The 17,119-nt window shown below is 42.4% G+C and overlaps 1 protein-coding gene across 2 annotated transcripts; it reads right to left on the minus strand.

Annotated features, from left to right (window-relative positions):
* Positions 1-10: 10 nt before the first annotated feature.
* On the minus strand, positions 11-16,917 carry bcorl1 (BCL6 corepressor-like 1). Of its 2 annotated transcripts, none has more exons than XM_030062403.1 (12): positions 16,820-16,917; positions 13,895-13,980; positions 11,163-13,784; positions 10,694-10,823; positions 9,831-10,289; positions 8,006-8,193; positions 7,470-7,736; positions 7,175-7,341; positions 6,226-6,371; positions 5,588-5,665; positions 3,530-3,701; positions 11-1,943 (listed from the first exon to the last, which is right to left on the minus strand). In XM_030062403.1, the coding sequence occupies exons 2-12, from the start codon at positions 13,898-13,900 to the stop codon at positions 1,598-1,600; spliced, it is 4,581 nt and encodes a 1,526-aa protein (XP_029918263.1). In that variant the 5' UTR covers positions 13,901-13,980; positions 16,820-16,917; the 3' UTR covers positions 11-1,597. The 2 variants fall into 2 exon arrangements, with proteins under 2 accessions (XP_029918263.1, XP_029918262.1); XM_030062402.1 differs by having other exon boundaries at positions 9,831-10,295.
* Between the last annotated feature and the right edge of the window lie 202 nt (positions 16,918-17,119).

Consider the following 17,119-nt stretch of genomic DNA (forward strand, 5'->3'; position numbering starts at 1 on the left):
GATACAAAACTCTGATCACAATCATGCTTTATTCTTGTTGATTTCTTATAAAAGAATCAAATAAAAGGTTCTTTCCAGGTCTCAGACATTGCTCAAAGTCTTTTAGTCTCACTGTACCCCATTTTCCTTAACTAAACTATACTTTCTTTACATTTCAGTCTCTTCATCTTAAATATCTTTTATTAGTTTGTGACTTCAAACCAAAACTTCATTGATTGTCAACACAAAATCTATCTTAGCACCAGTACAATAAAACTGTACTTTTGCTTTTTGAAATACTGTTTTGCAATGAAAGAGAAAAATCTCAGAATAAAGGGATCCTAATAAGTACATTTCAAAATGAAGCACCAACCATACAAAGCAATTCTCATAGATAGTTTTGTCAGATACATAAGAAGTCAAATATATTAATGACTATTAAATTAAGCACATCAAACAGTGTAAATAAAACACTCGCAACACAAAGCACGGTGGGATCCGGGAACACCATAAGGACACAGGGACAGTCGTGGCTGCAGTAAGAGGGCACCTCGCTCTCCTCTGAGAGAACTCCTCTAACACAGGAGAAGGCTCTGGACTCCAGAGATGGTACTACTATTCCTCTGAGAGTGATCCACAGGATTCTGTATCAGTTCAGGAGGAGTGCAACCTGGGGAGTGGAGAACACTACTGCAGAAAACTTTCCATCTGTCCAGTTCTGTAAACAAGTTCTCATTCTCAAGGTCCAAAAACATTTCATAGTCTGAGTGGGGAGTGGGACAGCCAAGTGTTACCCCCAGGTATACGTTGTGAAATGTGCACCAAATAAAAAAAAAAAAAAAAAAAGAAAAGAAAAGAAAAGCGAAGACACGTCGTAAGCTGCATGATGTGTAGGGTATGAAAAATAAAACAGATGGAGAAGGAAATGGGACTTGAGGCTGTGAGCTGGGTGTGTGTGTGTTTGTGGGTAAAATATATGTGCCATGATCTCTTCTCTGCAGGTCTCCAGGTCTCCCAGGCTGACAGAGAAACCACCTGGGCCAATGGCCTCCCTGACTCTGTTAGCTGGCCATAAGCCTCTTAGCTTTACGCAAGAGTTCACCAAGATAAAAGCCTTGGATTATCTCCCATCGAAAAATATCGCTTTCCCTCAGGAACAAACAAACTCAACTAAAAGTCCTAAACATAATCCATCCCTTGCCACAAGTATACATTTATATAACCAAATGTGTTAACCCTGATGGCAAGATATACATATACACTACCATGTACATACATAATCATTAAAAAAAAGTTTTCTCAATAGTTCTCAGGTAATCAAATATACCTATAGATAGGAACCTGAAAGCTGCTTTCCACCACTGACCAATCCAATGTGCCGGTCCTTGAGGTGGCGCTGCCGTGACCACTTAATCACCTGCTGCTGAGGTCAAAAGGTCATACATGGAGTGTCAAGTCAGTACTATCACTGGAGTTAGACACTTATAATCCATAACCCTCATTACAATGGACGGAAACGTTTTCTTGGAGGTGCTGCTGCTTGCAGGGAGGACAAGGTTGACACACTTGAAACTGGAAAATGACAACAGTTTGAATGTCTACAAGGTGGCGAGGGAGGCTATCGGCTGCGTGGCTTCCCTGTGTTTGTCGGCGTCTCCTCCTCCTCCTCCTCCTCCTCCTCCTGTAGGATGTGAATGGAGGAGCCCAGTAGTCTCTGGAGCTCAGGCACGCAGCGCACCAAATCCACAAGCCCCTCTTCGTCCTCTTCCTGGTCCTCCTCCTCTTTGTGCTTGCCTCTGTGGGGCGCTGCCAAAGCTGAGCTCACCTGGCTGACCGAGACCTGCCTCCAGAGCTCGGCCTGCGACAAGCTCACCACCTCCAAGTGCGGGTAACGCGCCCGGAAAATCCGTGCTGACATCTTCAGGCGCTTCAGGACGTCCGTCAGCAAGAACCAGTTGCAAAAGCTATCAGAGAGGAACATGTGTGGTATTAGACATAGCTTAGAGCAGGAAAAAACATCAAGCAAGGTACATCAGTTAAAATAGCCGTTTTCAAACTTTTTCAGTTTTAATTCAGGAAAGTTCACACTCCTTAATCACAAACCCCCATTTGACGAGATTTTGCCCCTGGGACATTGATATGAAAAGATACTTTCCTTTGTGTTAAGTAGTAAATTCTTCAGGCCTGGGTATCATACTTGAACATTTATTGAATTGTATTATTCAGTATAATTATTAAATTATACTTAAGTTTAACAAGTCCTCCTTTGCTTCCAGAGGACCTCTGGAAGCAACTCAAAGTGGCTGAAGTAGACCAGTGGTTGCCTTTATGTGGAAAATTCCCAAATTGATACGCGTGACTCTATAGACCCCCACTTTTTCCTGAAGAAACACTTTATTTTCAGATATGACATGGCACAGAATTTTCTTTGTGCTAGACATCAAGGAAGCCTAAGTCATCCATCCAACTTCTTCTGAATCACCCACAGGGCAGTGGAGAAATAGGAGCTTCTAAACAGGCCCTTAAAACCATATTTAATAAAGAAACTAGAAGCCACTATGGGCATCAAAACTGAAATTTTATTTTCCTAGTAAGCACAACAGTGGTGCATGAGAATCAAATACAGAACACACAGCTGATAATATCATGCAGCTATAAAAGAACACTTTATGGCTGCATGTTATGGCTTTATGGCTTCCAGCCTCTTTATTGTAATTCTGGTTCACCACAGATGCGGAACAGACACACAGTAGAAGTTATCTGGGAGACTTGCTGTGCAACACACAAAGAGTGTGTCCTGTTTCTTGTTCTATATGCAAACGAGTGTATAGGAGTTTATGTAGAAGAACATCTCTATTGATTTAACTGTTTTTATTTTATCAATATGTATTGTATTTCTTTGTATGTAATCTTGATGCACTTTAAAACGAGTACTCTCGCTGTGTCTTCTGAAAACTACACAAAGGTTGAATTGAATTAAATTCCCTGAGTAAAAACAGTATGCCACAAGACTGCAATGTCACTTTATCCTTGTAAATGAAAACTGGCCATACATTATACTCATCCAGCTGAGGAAACAGCATCCTACACCCTGTCTTTCTTTTGTCTTTGTAGAAACTATGGTAAGGTCATTAAAAGTGCAAAGGCCATGCCCTTGTTCTTCTGTGATTAACTTCACCTCATGCATCTTCTTCACAGATTTTTGTCTCTATCTATCTATCATTCATCTAAATAGTAGCTATTTTATGTTTCAGTAGCAGATCTGACATTCATTATCCTACAGTAACACTTATTTAAAGTAGTGCATGTTTTGATCAACAATAACAGTGAAGAGAGGAAGATCATCAATAGCTGGACATGGAGAAAACAGACTCAAAGCCAAACCTAGTGCCCATATATCCATAACCCATGGCTGGTGTGTGAACTCCACTACAGTAATATCAGCATCCACTGCCCACCTGTTCTCTGTGTGGTGTGTCTGAGGCTTTACACTGTGACTGTTCATTTGTTAATCATTCTCGCCAGCGCCGTCTCATCATTGCCAACTCACCCCTGGGTTAATGACACCTGAACATGATAGCAAGGTAAGAGGGGCTCGGAGGAGAACTCAAACAGAAGGCAATCTTTGTCAGAGTCTCTCTCAGACTTCTCCCTTTCCTTCTCCTCCTGCTCTTGATTCTGCTCAGACAGCAAGAAGTCCCAGCACGGCTCCTGGTCAGACTCTGCGAAGAGAGGTTCAGTGAGGTGAGCAGAGAATCGGAGGGACTCGCTGAATAACTGAACTGCCAATGAGCTGCTTCTCAGTGCGCGGCTTGGACCCCCTCTAGTGGCCACTCCACACAAACCAACCATAAAAGTCATACTGACTGAAAGGGACGCTTCAATCAGTTGAAGGGCAATGTCAGTGTCATTTCGGGTTATATCCCATTTCCTACTGTCAAAGCCTAGTTTACATTTTCTAAAATACTGTCCACTGCCTGCTGTATGTAATTAGATTTTAAACAATTTGTTTATGTAAATACAAACTTTACAGTGTGGAAACTAAACTGCAATCTGATGCTTTGGTAAACAAAGATTCCTCCAATAAAAAGACATGGAAGTTAAAATAATGTTCGTACGGTTGATGTTGACAAAATCAAACATTACAATATCTTTGACTGAATACCACAGCATCTATTTTGTGATGATATTATCGATGCTTCCCTGAGATATTTACACATAAGAGATTTTTGATGAACAATCACTAGTAATGTCAATACGAAGACCAAGCAGGAAGAGGCAAATAACAGAACAGCTGAAACTTCACAAAACTGCATCCATAAACTGAAATGCAGCCTTTATAAATCAGGGAAAGACAACTCTTATGCCACATCATGGTATTATGACATCCACAATCCAAGATGATATCTAATCTCATTTCATGACATTAATATAATAATATATTGCTCAGCCCTACAATAAAGTTTGTAATATGACATGTTTTGATGGGATTATTTCCTGGTAAAGCCCTCTGTTTCAGTTTGTAGTTATCAAGAGATTGACTGTAAGAAGAGCAATGCAATGCATGCACAGTCATGAAAACATTTAATTCAAACACAACAAAATAATAACAAAACTGAAAACTTTGCCAAGGCTAAATTAAGGCTTAATGTTTACTGTGACAGATTATCTTGAAAAGGCAAATTTCTAGTCTGCGGAAGTTGTTTTGATACTGTATAAGCATTAACAGCAGCAGGAGGCTTGTTCTGAAGGCACAGAAGTGATTCCTCACATTTCCAAACTATGCTGACTGACTGCACACACCATGAGGAATACTGCAAAGCTAAACCATTCAGGCCATTGGCACAACCTTGAAAAAACACTGGTATTATCCTTTAAAAGTGGTGGTGGGCCAAGTGGAAATCAACCTCCTCCAATGCTCTGGTGCAATTTTAAAAATCAGAAAATTTAATCCATTTAAATTTTCTATCATCATATCAACATGCTGCAGTGCACTCCATTTGCCACTAGCAATTATAAACCAAGTTATAAATGCATAAAAAGTAAATATCAAATCCTATTTCTGTTGCAACTGAGCCACATACGTATTTTGCTAAACATATAAGGTGGACAAATGTTTCAATATTGTAAATAAAATGCTAGACTGCTATTGGGCCCATATTGGGCAGTCACAAAGTATTCTCTCAAGTGTTCAGTTTATCCAGAGTGCTGCAGCCTGGCCTCTCTTCAACCTCCCCAAATTCCCTCATCCTGTTCGCCCTCCACTGGATATCTGGCTCCCTGAGGCTGCCTGTATCACATTTAAACTCCTGGTTGTGGTGCACAAGGATATTTTATGGTCAAGCCCTGGCCCAGCCCAGGGCCTGTGCCCTGTGCTCTGCTATGACTCAGGGCCTCCTTGTGCCTGTCCTGCAGCCATCAGACCACTGCTCCAACAAGCCTCCACTGTTCTCCCTCCTGGCAGTGGTGGAATGACCTTCCATCCCATAAAGAACGGCAGGGTCGCTGTCTATACTCTCCACAAATTGAAAACTCTCCAAACACTTCACGCTGTGATGTTGCATTTCATAAACAGACACACAGACAGATAGATGACAAAGTTTCTTACCAAATAGGGAGCTACTGTAGAAATCCCAATGTAAACTGAGATCCTGTTCACTGCGCCCTTCCAAGTCTGTGAAATATTCTGCAACAAGAGGAGGTGATGTTTTGTATATTTTGATCAAAGTAAAAAGTTAGGAGAGAAGTGACATCTGACCATTACTATCATCATTAGTAGAGGTACACTGCATGTCAGTATACTGTAAATAGATGTGAAGATAATGATTCATTCAGTGCATTGATGCATCAGTTATGCTGATTCAAATGTATGGATCTGCTAAAAGAAATAAATAGAACAAATTGCTTTGACTTTGGCCTCAATCAACAAGAAATGCTGTGAATTGAATGGATATAACGACCAAGCAGGTAGAAGCAAATAACAAAACACCTAGAACAGTCTAAAAAGTTTAGATAACTGCATCCTTTTACCATAATGCAGCCTTCACAACCGGGAGATGACAACACTAAAGCCAAATCATGATAATATGATATCCAAAATGCCAGATGATATCTAGTCTGATATCACAATATCGACGTATTGCCCAGCCCAAACAAAAACTCAACATATTTGCTATTTGTCCATTTATCCACAACTAGTTCACCTGATCGAAAAGATGGTTAATATAAATCTGCAGGAAACATTACCTGTGAGGAAGGTCTTCATGCTTGGGCTATGTGCCAGTTTGACTGGTGTATGTCCAGAGTAGGTGGCTAGAGTTGGATCTGCACCGTGATTGAGCAGCAACCAGACTATTGGCAAATTATCACTCGCCACTGCATCATGGAGGGGGCTATGAAAAAAACATATATGTAAAAAAAAAACTGTTGTATGTATAATATTTTATACCCTTAAAACAGACTTGAGTCCAGTATTATTTACAATACCTCTGCTATTTGTTCTAACATATACAGAGTACCATATGAGTGTGATTCACTATGTTACCACAATGCAGATAGTGTTGGCAAGTTAATCATCACAGAAAAGCATGGTGATTTAACTTTCAAATATTTTCCTGTGACTGATTACACTTCCTAGCAAGCCCCACATACTGACCATGTAAGCAGGCTTAAAACAAACAATAGAAAGCATTTGCAAGTATTGTTTGAGTCAGGTGTGCGTAGGAAAGAACATATCACCCTGCCATTTTATCAGAATATAATCCTCAGTTTAATCATACATATTGCAACTTTTGTTGCAATGTCTCTGACTCTATCATAATTACTTATTTTTAACAATAATATATGAAGTAATATTGAGACAACGTAAATAAATCAGTGGTTATGTATTTTGTATTTTATTCTATCTGGTCTACTTGGCTTGTGCTCCCCAAAATTGTAATGTCTGCTCCCATCACCCAAAGACTGTGAATTAAATGATTAATGACCCAAAATATTGGATTTCCCCCATTAAATTTCAGGTGATTTTGATAAATAACTGGAGCCAAGAGACTAGAAATGATTCCCAAACAAAAAGACATCACAAAGATTAAAAACCTCAATAATCAAATTATCTTTTTTTTCCCCCCCAGGGTGGGGAGTCCCATCCCCCCAGACTGAGAACCACATCTCTATTAAATTTGACAGGAGGCCTCACCGTGTACCATCCTGGGCGCTACAGTTGACATCAGCCCCATGTTTCAGCAGCATCTGTACAATCTGAGTCCAGCCTCGAGAAGACGCCTCGTGGAGAGCGGTGTAACCTGCATTGTCACGGCGGTTGACCTCCCGGATGTCCTTCTCAAGACAGTATAGAACTACATCCTGAGGAACAGAGGTTGGACAGAGAGGCTGTGTCACACCAGCAAATCAGGAAATTGTGTACTGGCATTAAAGTGGAATGATTTCCGCTTTCGCTTCCCATTAATACAGATGGTTAGATGAAATGTCACCTGATAGCCCAAGCGGGCAGCTCGTTGCAGCAAGGTCTCCCCGGCATTCTTATTGACAATCAGCCGACGAACCTCTGGAGGAATTGGCCTTCTGGGTGGGGACTCTGGAGCGCTGCCCTTTCCTGATGAGCTTTTCTTATTGGATGGAGGTGATGGCAAGCTCTTTGGAGAGGCCAGGAGGCTATCTGGTTTCTTTCCATCAGAGTTGTCATCGTCCACGGCAAATGAAGCAGAGCGCTTGCCCAAGCTGCTGCGTTTGGTCTTAAACTAGAATACAGATTTAGGAATGAGAAAACTGTGTGAGATGAAATCTCATGCAATGTAATGGAAACCCAGGGCAACTGGCTCCACATACCAGGAACCAGTACTGCGCAAAACCAGCTGCCATCATGGATAGTGCCATACATGTGACTCATTACAGCCACAAGGGGGCACTGTAAGCTAATCTATTCATAGCACAATATACCTATTTCCTTTGAGTCTGGATGATTTAAAATGCAGCGAAAGTCTAAGAGCAAAATCAGCAAGCATCCTACCTTCTGCTCCTCACTTTCACACAAGTGTTTGCTTTTGAACTTCCTCTTCCCTGAAGGCTTGTCATTGCACTCTGGAGAGGCCTCACTCTCCTGGTAGCAAACGGACCCTGAGCGAGTGAACGAGGGTCTCCGTAGAGCAGGTTCTGGACTGGAGGCACGGGGACTTGAGCACAAAGTGGTCTGCAAATCTGTAAGGACAAGCTGATTTTAGAGGTTATGGTGTCACCGCTAAGTGGCATCAAACACAGAAACAAAAAATACGAGTCTTAGTACCCGAGATTCTTTTACAAAGAATCACAGGTACTAAACTCTGTGTTGTACAACACCACCCACCCCATCTATCAACACTGAACACAAAATGTTTTTATGTGCTCATGTGCGCCAACATCAGACGATGCTTCCTGCCCCAACGGACCTTGCCTCAGCCGGCAGGGCACCTGCACCGCTCTGTCTAGAGCAACTATTCTGGACTGCTTTTTGCACTCTTCAACTCTGGACTTACCTACATATCAGTTTGCGCCGTTTCTGATTTGTAAGGGAGAGGGCAGTGCTACAACTAGCCCTGAAATGAGGCACTGTTGAAAATAAATCGTTGTTTCTGGTTTTAATTCTGCTGAATTCAATGAGCCTGAAACACATTTTTTAACAATCCAATAACTGATTTTTATGCAAGTAAGTGACAGCAGCACTTTTTCTTCAGCTGAACAGTTTCTGATGCACATATTTCTGTATATTCTGTTCATGTGAGTCAATACTTATCTCTAGGCCCATTTCTGAAATATGCAACATCGACTTATAAATATGCTCTGAAAATGACAGTAATAATGGGAAGAGACATCAGTGCCACTTTTTCTGTATGTTTGTAAACTCTATCTGGAGCTTTTGAGGTGAAAATCTTGTAATTCAATTAGACTCAACATTCCACATTAAACTTAGATAATCTGTGCATTCTTATCTACATCTATGAGTTGAATAATATGAAGTTATTTGCAATGTATGTCACACCTACACAATTTCTGTATGGCCTTGTGAATGCAACACACATATGGTAACATCATGCATATAACATAAATACACATTTTCCCCATCATATTCTCTCTCATTTTGTTTAGATGACGCATACATTTTACTATTTCTATTTAATTCTATATATAGCCCGTATTTCTATATTTTCATATTGTACATAGGCTAATTCACTCATTTGTTCATTCTCATGATTTGTTGTTGTTACTTTGAACATTCTCATAATGTTGTGATCACTTGTTCTCTCTATAGCTTCAATTCATACATTTCTGCATCATGTGTTTTACTGGTTGGAGCTATCGAATGCTGTTTAATACCATCATTTCCTATATTCTTACTTATATTTGATTTTTCTTTGCTGTATCCTATTATTATTTTATATTATTATTTATATATTTATATTATTTTATTTTATTATTATTTTTTTATTATTATTATTATTATTTATTTATTTTATTATTACTTTGTTGCTGCAGCGCCCCAGTTTCCACACGGGGGGTCATTAAACCTTCATCTTACCTCAAACTTGAATTTAGGATAAAAAGGCAAGTAAAGAAGATAAAACTCAATTAGTTAGATAGTTACATCATAAAACTGTCTTGGGGTCTGAAGACAAATCATAATTATAGGTTGTTCAAGCTGCATGCTTGAAGAATATGTTGTAGAGTGATAGTTATACAAATAACAATAAGCTGCTACACTTAAAATTGTTTTTACTATTTTTGCACTTTTTTGAAAAACTTGTCTGGGAAAAGGTAAGATAGAATGAAACTACACTTATCCCCGCAGGGAAATTGGATACCTGCTGCAATTCCAATGTCCTGTTTCAAGGAGTCAGATTCCTCAAGATGCTCTCCATCTTCCAACTTGTCTTTCTCTATGATGTATTCCCCACTCTGATACTTTCTGTTACGGCAACGCCGGCGTTTCTTCCGGGCAGGGGTGTCTCTATCTGCGCTGCTCGTCTTGGCCTTGCCCTGAAAGACTCGCTCTGGCAAGGGGTTGGTGCGAGGCCTCCCTCTGGGACGGCGAGTGGGTTGTTTGGCGGGTGGAGGGGGTGAGGATGGAGGAGGAGGCATTGGAGGAGGTGGGGGAGAAGGTGTTGCAAAGCCCCAGTGGTCCAGCCGAGCCTCATCAGCTCGCCGTCGTCCCCTCCTCAGTCTTGAGGTGCAGCTCTCTGAAGCTTTAGGTTCCTTACTGGATATGCAGGAGCTACTGAGAGACACTGGAGTCTCTGCGCTTGGAGGACTGCTGCCACAATCTGTAACTGGTTAAAATACATTTCCTTGTTATACTCACACCAAATATGAAACACTGAGAAATAAAACAACCATCTCTGAGACATTAAAAACAGTAGACAGGCATTTTGTGTGACATTTCCTGCCCTCTTACTAATGCATAAAACTACCATACTGCTCAGGCTGACTGCAGCTAATTTATCTCAAGAATGGTGAATACAACTCTGGGATGCCCATAGTAATCTACTGCAAACTTTAAGCTCTATAAAAGGTTGCAAATCAGGTGCATTATTTAAATTTAAGGGCTCAATAGGACTTACGTACTTGTTAAGGCTGAGTGAGATTAGATATCTGAAATTAGTGCACACTGAGAAAGCTGTTATAAGGGCGGTAAATGCCACAGTATTATAAGAAACAAAGACTTTACCTGGTTTGTTGTGAGTTGATTGCTCAACCTTCTTGGGACTGCTCTTGTCCTTTGGAATCTCTTTATTCTGTGGGGAAAGTTTTTCTGCTGATAGATTCTGCTCTTGCACAGGTGTACATTGTTTCTTCTCCTAAAACACACAGGGGACAGAGTGAACACACTATATGGGGCACTACTGATCACAAAGCTTTCATAGTGATGAAGAGCATGCAACATATCAAGAAAAGCGTATAACAGAACAAGGCACACACCAAGACCTTCGAAGTTGAATCATTTGTAATTGATTATTACAAAAGGAAGTACTGAAGGCCAAAATAAAATTCATTAGTCACAACCTGATTCTTGGAAATCTTAAATAATAGTTGCTGACAAACACTGGTCTACCTTTCTACCAAAGAGAGATAATAAATGCATTAAAATCTATTAGAAATTATGTAGATTTTCACACCAATATGGGCAGATGAATTACCTTTTTAGAGGATGACACTTTGGTTGGAGCGCTTTCCTTGTCTTGCTTTCTCTTTGCTGTCCCTGCAGCCTTCTTTGATGGATCTGTTGGTGACTTCTCCTTAGCTGGCTTCTTAGGGCTGGCTTTCTTTTGTTTAATGACAGCAGCTTTTGCTTTGGTTGGTGACTCCTCTTTGGTTCCATTTGTTTTCTTCTCAACCTTGTCGCCTCCCCCTGCACACTGGCCTTTTAGAATAGACACAACTATGCCCTCCAATTTTTCATTGGGAGGACTGTCTGACGCCCCACTTTCTTTCTTCAATATCTCCCCCTCTAACACCTGGGCTAGTTTGCTCTCCATCCTGTTCCCATTGGTTGATGCATTGCTTCCAAAGATATGAGACTGAGCAGCAGGCTTTGAGGAGCCTTGCTTCTCTTGTAGTCCCATGTGTTCTCCCTGACTGGTGTGTATGTCAGTATTATTCTCCCTGGGCTCAGTGGCACTCGCCTTCTCAACACGGTTGATAGTATGAGTCGAATCCCCTTGAGATGGCAGACCAGGCCGTTTCTCCACAGACCTGAATGAAGGGTATTCAAAAGAAGAATTCTGTTTGGATTCGGCATCTTGGCTCCCCATTAGTGGATTCAGTGCATCAGATTTTCTAGATGTAACAGGTGCAGCTTGAGCATTACTTTCGCCTGCTAGTGCTGTTGTTTCCAGAGCTTTCTGCTTCACAATGGACGCAAGGTTAGACAACGGGGACTTAATTCTCTCCCACTTATCATCCTCACTCTTGGACGGACTATGATGAGCACTCTGAAACTTAGAACCCTCTGCAATTCCAGTGCCCTTGGTCTTTGGGGATCCTTGTGTGATTTTTCTCTGAACAGAGGAGCCTTGGTGAGGAAGAAGAGATGCCTGTTGCCACGCTGGACTGACAACAGCGGTAGAGTATGGCACTGCTGCTTTGCCAGTTCCAGACTTCTGATGAGTCTGAGCATTGGCGGTGCCCGACAGGGCTGTTGTTAGGGCTCCTTTGGAGGGACAGCTCTTAGTTACGGCTGTACTAGTGTTTTTAGCATGCTTGACACTATGAGCATGCTGGTTGCCCTTCATCAGATACGATGGCTTCTTTCCTCTTGAGGCCAGATGTTCTCCTTGGTCAATGATAGATATAAACTCCTGTTTTGCAAAGTTCTGAAATTCATCTGCAAAAGTCCCTTTTCCATCTTTACCCCGAAGAGTAGAAGCCAATATGGGGCTAGCCACACCTACATAAGTTCCAGGGATGTTTTTTATGGAATCTTGTGAAGATCCTTTGGTCCAGGATGACTTAGGCTCCAAGACCTGGTGATTTGGAGGCCTGTTTGATTGTTTTTGATGAGATCCATTTCTGTGGGTATTGGGTAAGACAGGGTATTGCACAGCTGAACTATAAGTGGTAGCATGAGTCCTCTTTGCATTAAGGGAATCTCTCTGATTGGATTCATTGTGATGATGCTCCATCACATTAACAGGAGGGTCATTTATGCATTTTGGACGTTTTGACTTAGAAGATAAATCAAGAGGCACATCCCTTGATTCTATTGGACAAGTGACTGTATGGTCCTCTGAAGCAGATGGGGTCTTCGGTTTTAGGCAGCCTGCGGATGTCTTGTCTATGCTGTGGCCTTTCTCCACATGGTTCAGCAGTCTGCTCTGAGTGGTGATACTGGCCAGTGCAGGGCCACAGCAGATGGCAGCGGTGGGAGACAATGTGAAGCGGGTTGGTGGGGCAGAACCTAATGATGGGTGCTGTAATGGGAGCGCAATCGCTGGTGAGGCCACCACTGAGGCTAAGGATTTATGCTCTCCTACAGATTTGGTGCTCTTATTGGATGTTAGGTTATTTTTAAGTTTTGATGTCAACGTGCCTGCTTTTTTCTCTGGAGCAGGAGTCCGGCCGACAGAGAATGGATATGGGTAGGTCCGCATGAGAGGTGTCCCTCCAACGCCTGAGCTTTGAGGTTGAATTTCCTTCTGAAACTGACTGGCTGTGGCCTCTCTCAATGCTGCAATCTGACCTAATGCTGGTGGAAGAGTGATTTTACAAAGTGGCGAGGAAAAGTTGGTGGATGGAAGGAAGGCAACAGGCTGGCCTGGTTTAAATATGGTGGAGCACTGGAACCCAGGAGGAAGACTTAACACTGGCTGTGATGGTGAATGTGATTTCTTATTGGATGTCACATTGCTGTGACTGGGGTTGAGCGAGTCCTCTGGGCTGACCTTTGCACCACTTGACCACTGAGGTGAGGGGAAGACCCCGGGACCATCAGCCTTGAGTTTAGGGACCTCTGCCCTTTTGTCTGCTCTCTTGTCTGAGCTGGTGAGGGGAGAGCCTGACATTGGTGCATTGTTGAGCTGCTGAGGTGGAGGAACCTCAGGACTGTGGTTGTAACTGCTTGAGTCCAGGCAGGCTTTTGCTGTCTTACAGTCTGTTGTTGGGGTGTTCTTGTTTTGCTGACTGAGGGTAACATCACCTCTGAACTCAGGGGGCAGCGTCTGGGGGGGATTTCCCACCATACTAGTAGACGCTTTATTTGGAGCACTGATCTCTCTGCTCACCGTGCCTCCATCCCCTACATTCATTAGTGTAGGATCCACCTGAGTAATAAGAGAAGTTCATGAGGCCAATGTTAATTAGATAAGAGGAAAGAATGCTCTAATCTAGTAATCTAAATGTAATAAAAAAAAAAAAAAAAAAAAACAATTACCTGCATAAGTGTTTCTTTAACACAACATGCCTCAAGGGGTGGGTGAGTCAGTCAGGTGAGGGTTTTCTTTGAAATATGGCAATGTCCTGTAGAAAATAAAGGGGGGGAAATGCTTAATGCAATCACTGTGTGTTCAGTGTCGTTTACTTTAAATTACACAAGACATTTGTTTAATCCTTTATGAAGGAACAGATCCTTTGTATGCAAGCGTAATTGATTTTGAGTAAACTACATTGAGCAACTGAAAACTTCCTCTGTGTAAGAGTTTGGAGGTGTTACAATTGATATGTTACAATTTCCTCATAACAAGGAGATTCAGGGAAGCACACTGAAGTGAATTAAATTGAGGAACACACTTGTTCTGTTGTTCCTTTTGATTTTATTAGGTTACAAGGTGGGAATCTGAACTATAAGGCAGTGCTTTGTCCTCCATAAATCCAGGATGTGAATTGTCTTTACTAAAAAGGGGATGCTCACTGAGTGAAAAGAGACCTATTGCATCAGGGGCCATCAGCTATGACCTCTCAAATGATTACCCTCCTTTACTGCTGCACAGGTGGCCTAGATGTGTTCAGAGCTGACAAAGTCACGCACACTACTCCAAGGTAGACTGCCAAACACCACAGAGAGCAAAAAGGGTGATGCTTTTCTCATTATCTAAAATGAATATGTCAATTAAATTCTCCTAGGTCTTCCATATGCTCTGTCTTAAAAGTTTGAATCTTTGCTCCTACACTTAATAGATATGATCGCTGCAAGAGTTTGTGGTACTCATGCTTAAGTGATAATTTATCATAAGGATAACAAAGACCACCTCTGATAAGTGAGCAGAACTGTAGGTCCTTGTTACCCACTGCCGCCAGACTGTACAACGCTGCGCTGGACTGATGACCCAGACCCCCTACCCAAACCAAGACGTAAATCTCATTCCAGTATCTTAGCATTACCTTTTCTATGCCCTCTTCTTGTATTTCTTGTGATAGTCTTTGTGATACTGTAACAGCTTCGACAACATAATTGCCCCTTTTAAAGTACTCGATCTATCTATGCATCTATCTTTCTAAATGCATTATTTCTTGTGAGGTTTCTGCTGGAGTGTAAGAGGTCATACATCTAATCTAAAAGTAGACATAAAAATACATTCACTACCTCCCTTTAAAAAAACACAAACAGTTTCAAAGGTGAATTAATATCTTCCATGGCAAAACAAGCATGTACAATGCCAATAATTGTCAAAAAAAATAGTCAATCTAATCTGCTGACACCTGAAAACAAACATTTGCACACACACACGGCGACACACACGCATACACACACACCAGAAACCCCCTGGTATGAAGGTATAAGAGAGGTGAGAGCAGACAAGCGCATCTGCAAGTAAATGAGACAACTACAAAAGGGACCAGACAAAAATCTAATTCAAATCTTAGGGAAATTGGAAATGTTTTACTCTCAAGTTACTGGAACATAACCGATCTAATGCACAAAATAAATGACAGCCTGGCACACCATCTCCGCTGGAATCTGCGAATACGGACCGAAAGGGATCCAGCGATGCAGCTATCGCTGAATGCAAGGAGGGTCTGCATTCATTACCGTATAACATCATGTTGCTTACAGCTAGTTTGTCTTTGTGCTGCGGATACGCGGTCTACTCCGCCACATCATTTGAATTCATCTGCTCTGATGTAGGCCAATAAATATATGCGATGGTGCACACACACCGTGGGCAACGGCACTTATTCAAAACAAAGTCAAGCCTGCCATTCATTTCCAGCAAGGAAAGGAGATTTAAAGAAGCCAAATATCACTCAGACTGTACCCTACTTCCACCCGGTCAGTTCACTTGTCCTGCCCACGGCACAAAAGAGACACGTCCCAATGTCATATTTGAAAGAGGAAAAAGTGCACAATACGGCCGACGGCACGTGTGCTTCGCGGTGACAGGGCATTCACGAAACAGTTTATTTTCTGTATCGACATCAGCACGGAAAAACTCTGGAGAGCTCCGGGTCGCTCGCTCGCGGGAGATGGCGAACAGTCACCATAATGAGAGGATGACAATTGCCTCTCAGGTGATCAGTCTACCCACAGACAAACACATGAACAAACTGCACAGGCCACCTCAATCTGTGAACCCTTGAATAATGAGCGACCGCAGATTAACATGTTTCACGATCAAGACAGATGTTTGGGCATGGCAATGACAGGGAGAAATCCCCATTGAGTGCTTTGGGCTGCGTCGTACGAGCACAATGTGGCAATGTGTCACATATTTGCAGATAAGGTAATCAACATCAGTCGAAAACACACAAAAAAGCCCAGGGCAGAGCCAAACAAAACTCCAGCGACCACCCCGTCCCCACTAAGAGCCACAAACAAACAACCAAGTAAAGCCTACATGATCGGTGACGTGGTTTACAAACAAATAACCACAGTCAGTTCCACCGGCTGATAACCCCAGAAACCGACATTGACCGCATTGAGTTGCTCACAAATGTTTTGATAGAGAAAAAAGTAGCCAGCTGGACAACTAACAGAGGGGTGGGTAACACAACTTATTGGAAAAGCTAGAGCTGGAAGGATCGCCACTGCACGAAAAAGGGCAAACAATATTCAACTCCAATGTCCAACACCACGGATAATTTTCAGATCCCTGCGCAGCAAAGTCTCCGCGAAGCCTCCGCATTACTCCCAGTGGTTTACATGTTTAGGTAGGCTACTGTTATTTATCTCCGGCCGACCAACGTGAAGTGCTCAGTCTCGTATCGGCCCTTCGCGGAGCCACTTCGGCGTTGAAAGGCATTCACCAAGCCCGACCCGAATCGATCCTTCTCGTCCCCCAGACTCTCCCAAATACTGAATAATTCTAAAGGTAATTAGCAGGCAAGATAAAGATGTCCAATGACACAAACAGTTACGAACCTGCTCGTCCAAATGGCATGTGAACGACGTACAGCACGACTCAAATGCGCCGTCCAGGCTTTCGCTCTGCCGTCCGTGGCTGTTCACTAATCTCGACGGTTTTCGGTTCTAAAAGTCCGGAGGGGGGGGGGTTCGTCAAGACAGTCCGTACCGTATCTCCAGTCTCCAGTCTGGTGGGAGAGAGAGAGGGGCAGAAGGTGCACAGCGAGCATGGGATATGTAGTGCTCGGCTATCCACGCCCAGGATTAGAAGCTGGAGAGGCTGGGAGGGGTAAGGACTGCAGGTACCAGCATGCAACG

This window comes from Myripristis murdjan, chromosome 10 (genome assembly GCF_902150065.1).
Source record: "Myripristis murdjan chromosome 10, fMyrMur1.1, whole genome shotgun sequence".
Lineage (NCBI taxonomy): Eukaryota > Metazoa > Chordata > Actinopteri > Holocentriformes > Holocentridae > Myripristis > Myripristis murdjan.

Coding starts and splice junctions, on each gene's coding strand:
- bcorl1 (XM_030062402.1), bottom strand. Junction 7,342..7,469: donor CTGCCCGCTTGGGCTATCAG/GTGACATTTCAT, acceptor TCTGTTCCTCAG/GATGTAGTTCTATACTGTCT. Junction 1,944..3,529: donor CAGGTGTCATTAACCCAGGG/GTGAGTTGGCAA, acceptor CCTCTCTGATAG/CTTTTGCAACTGGTTCTTGC.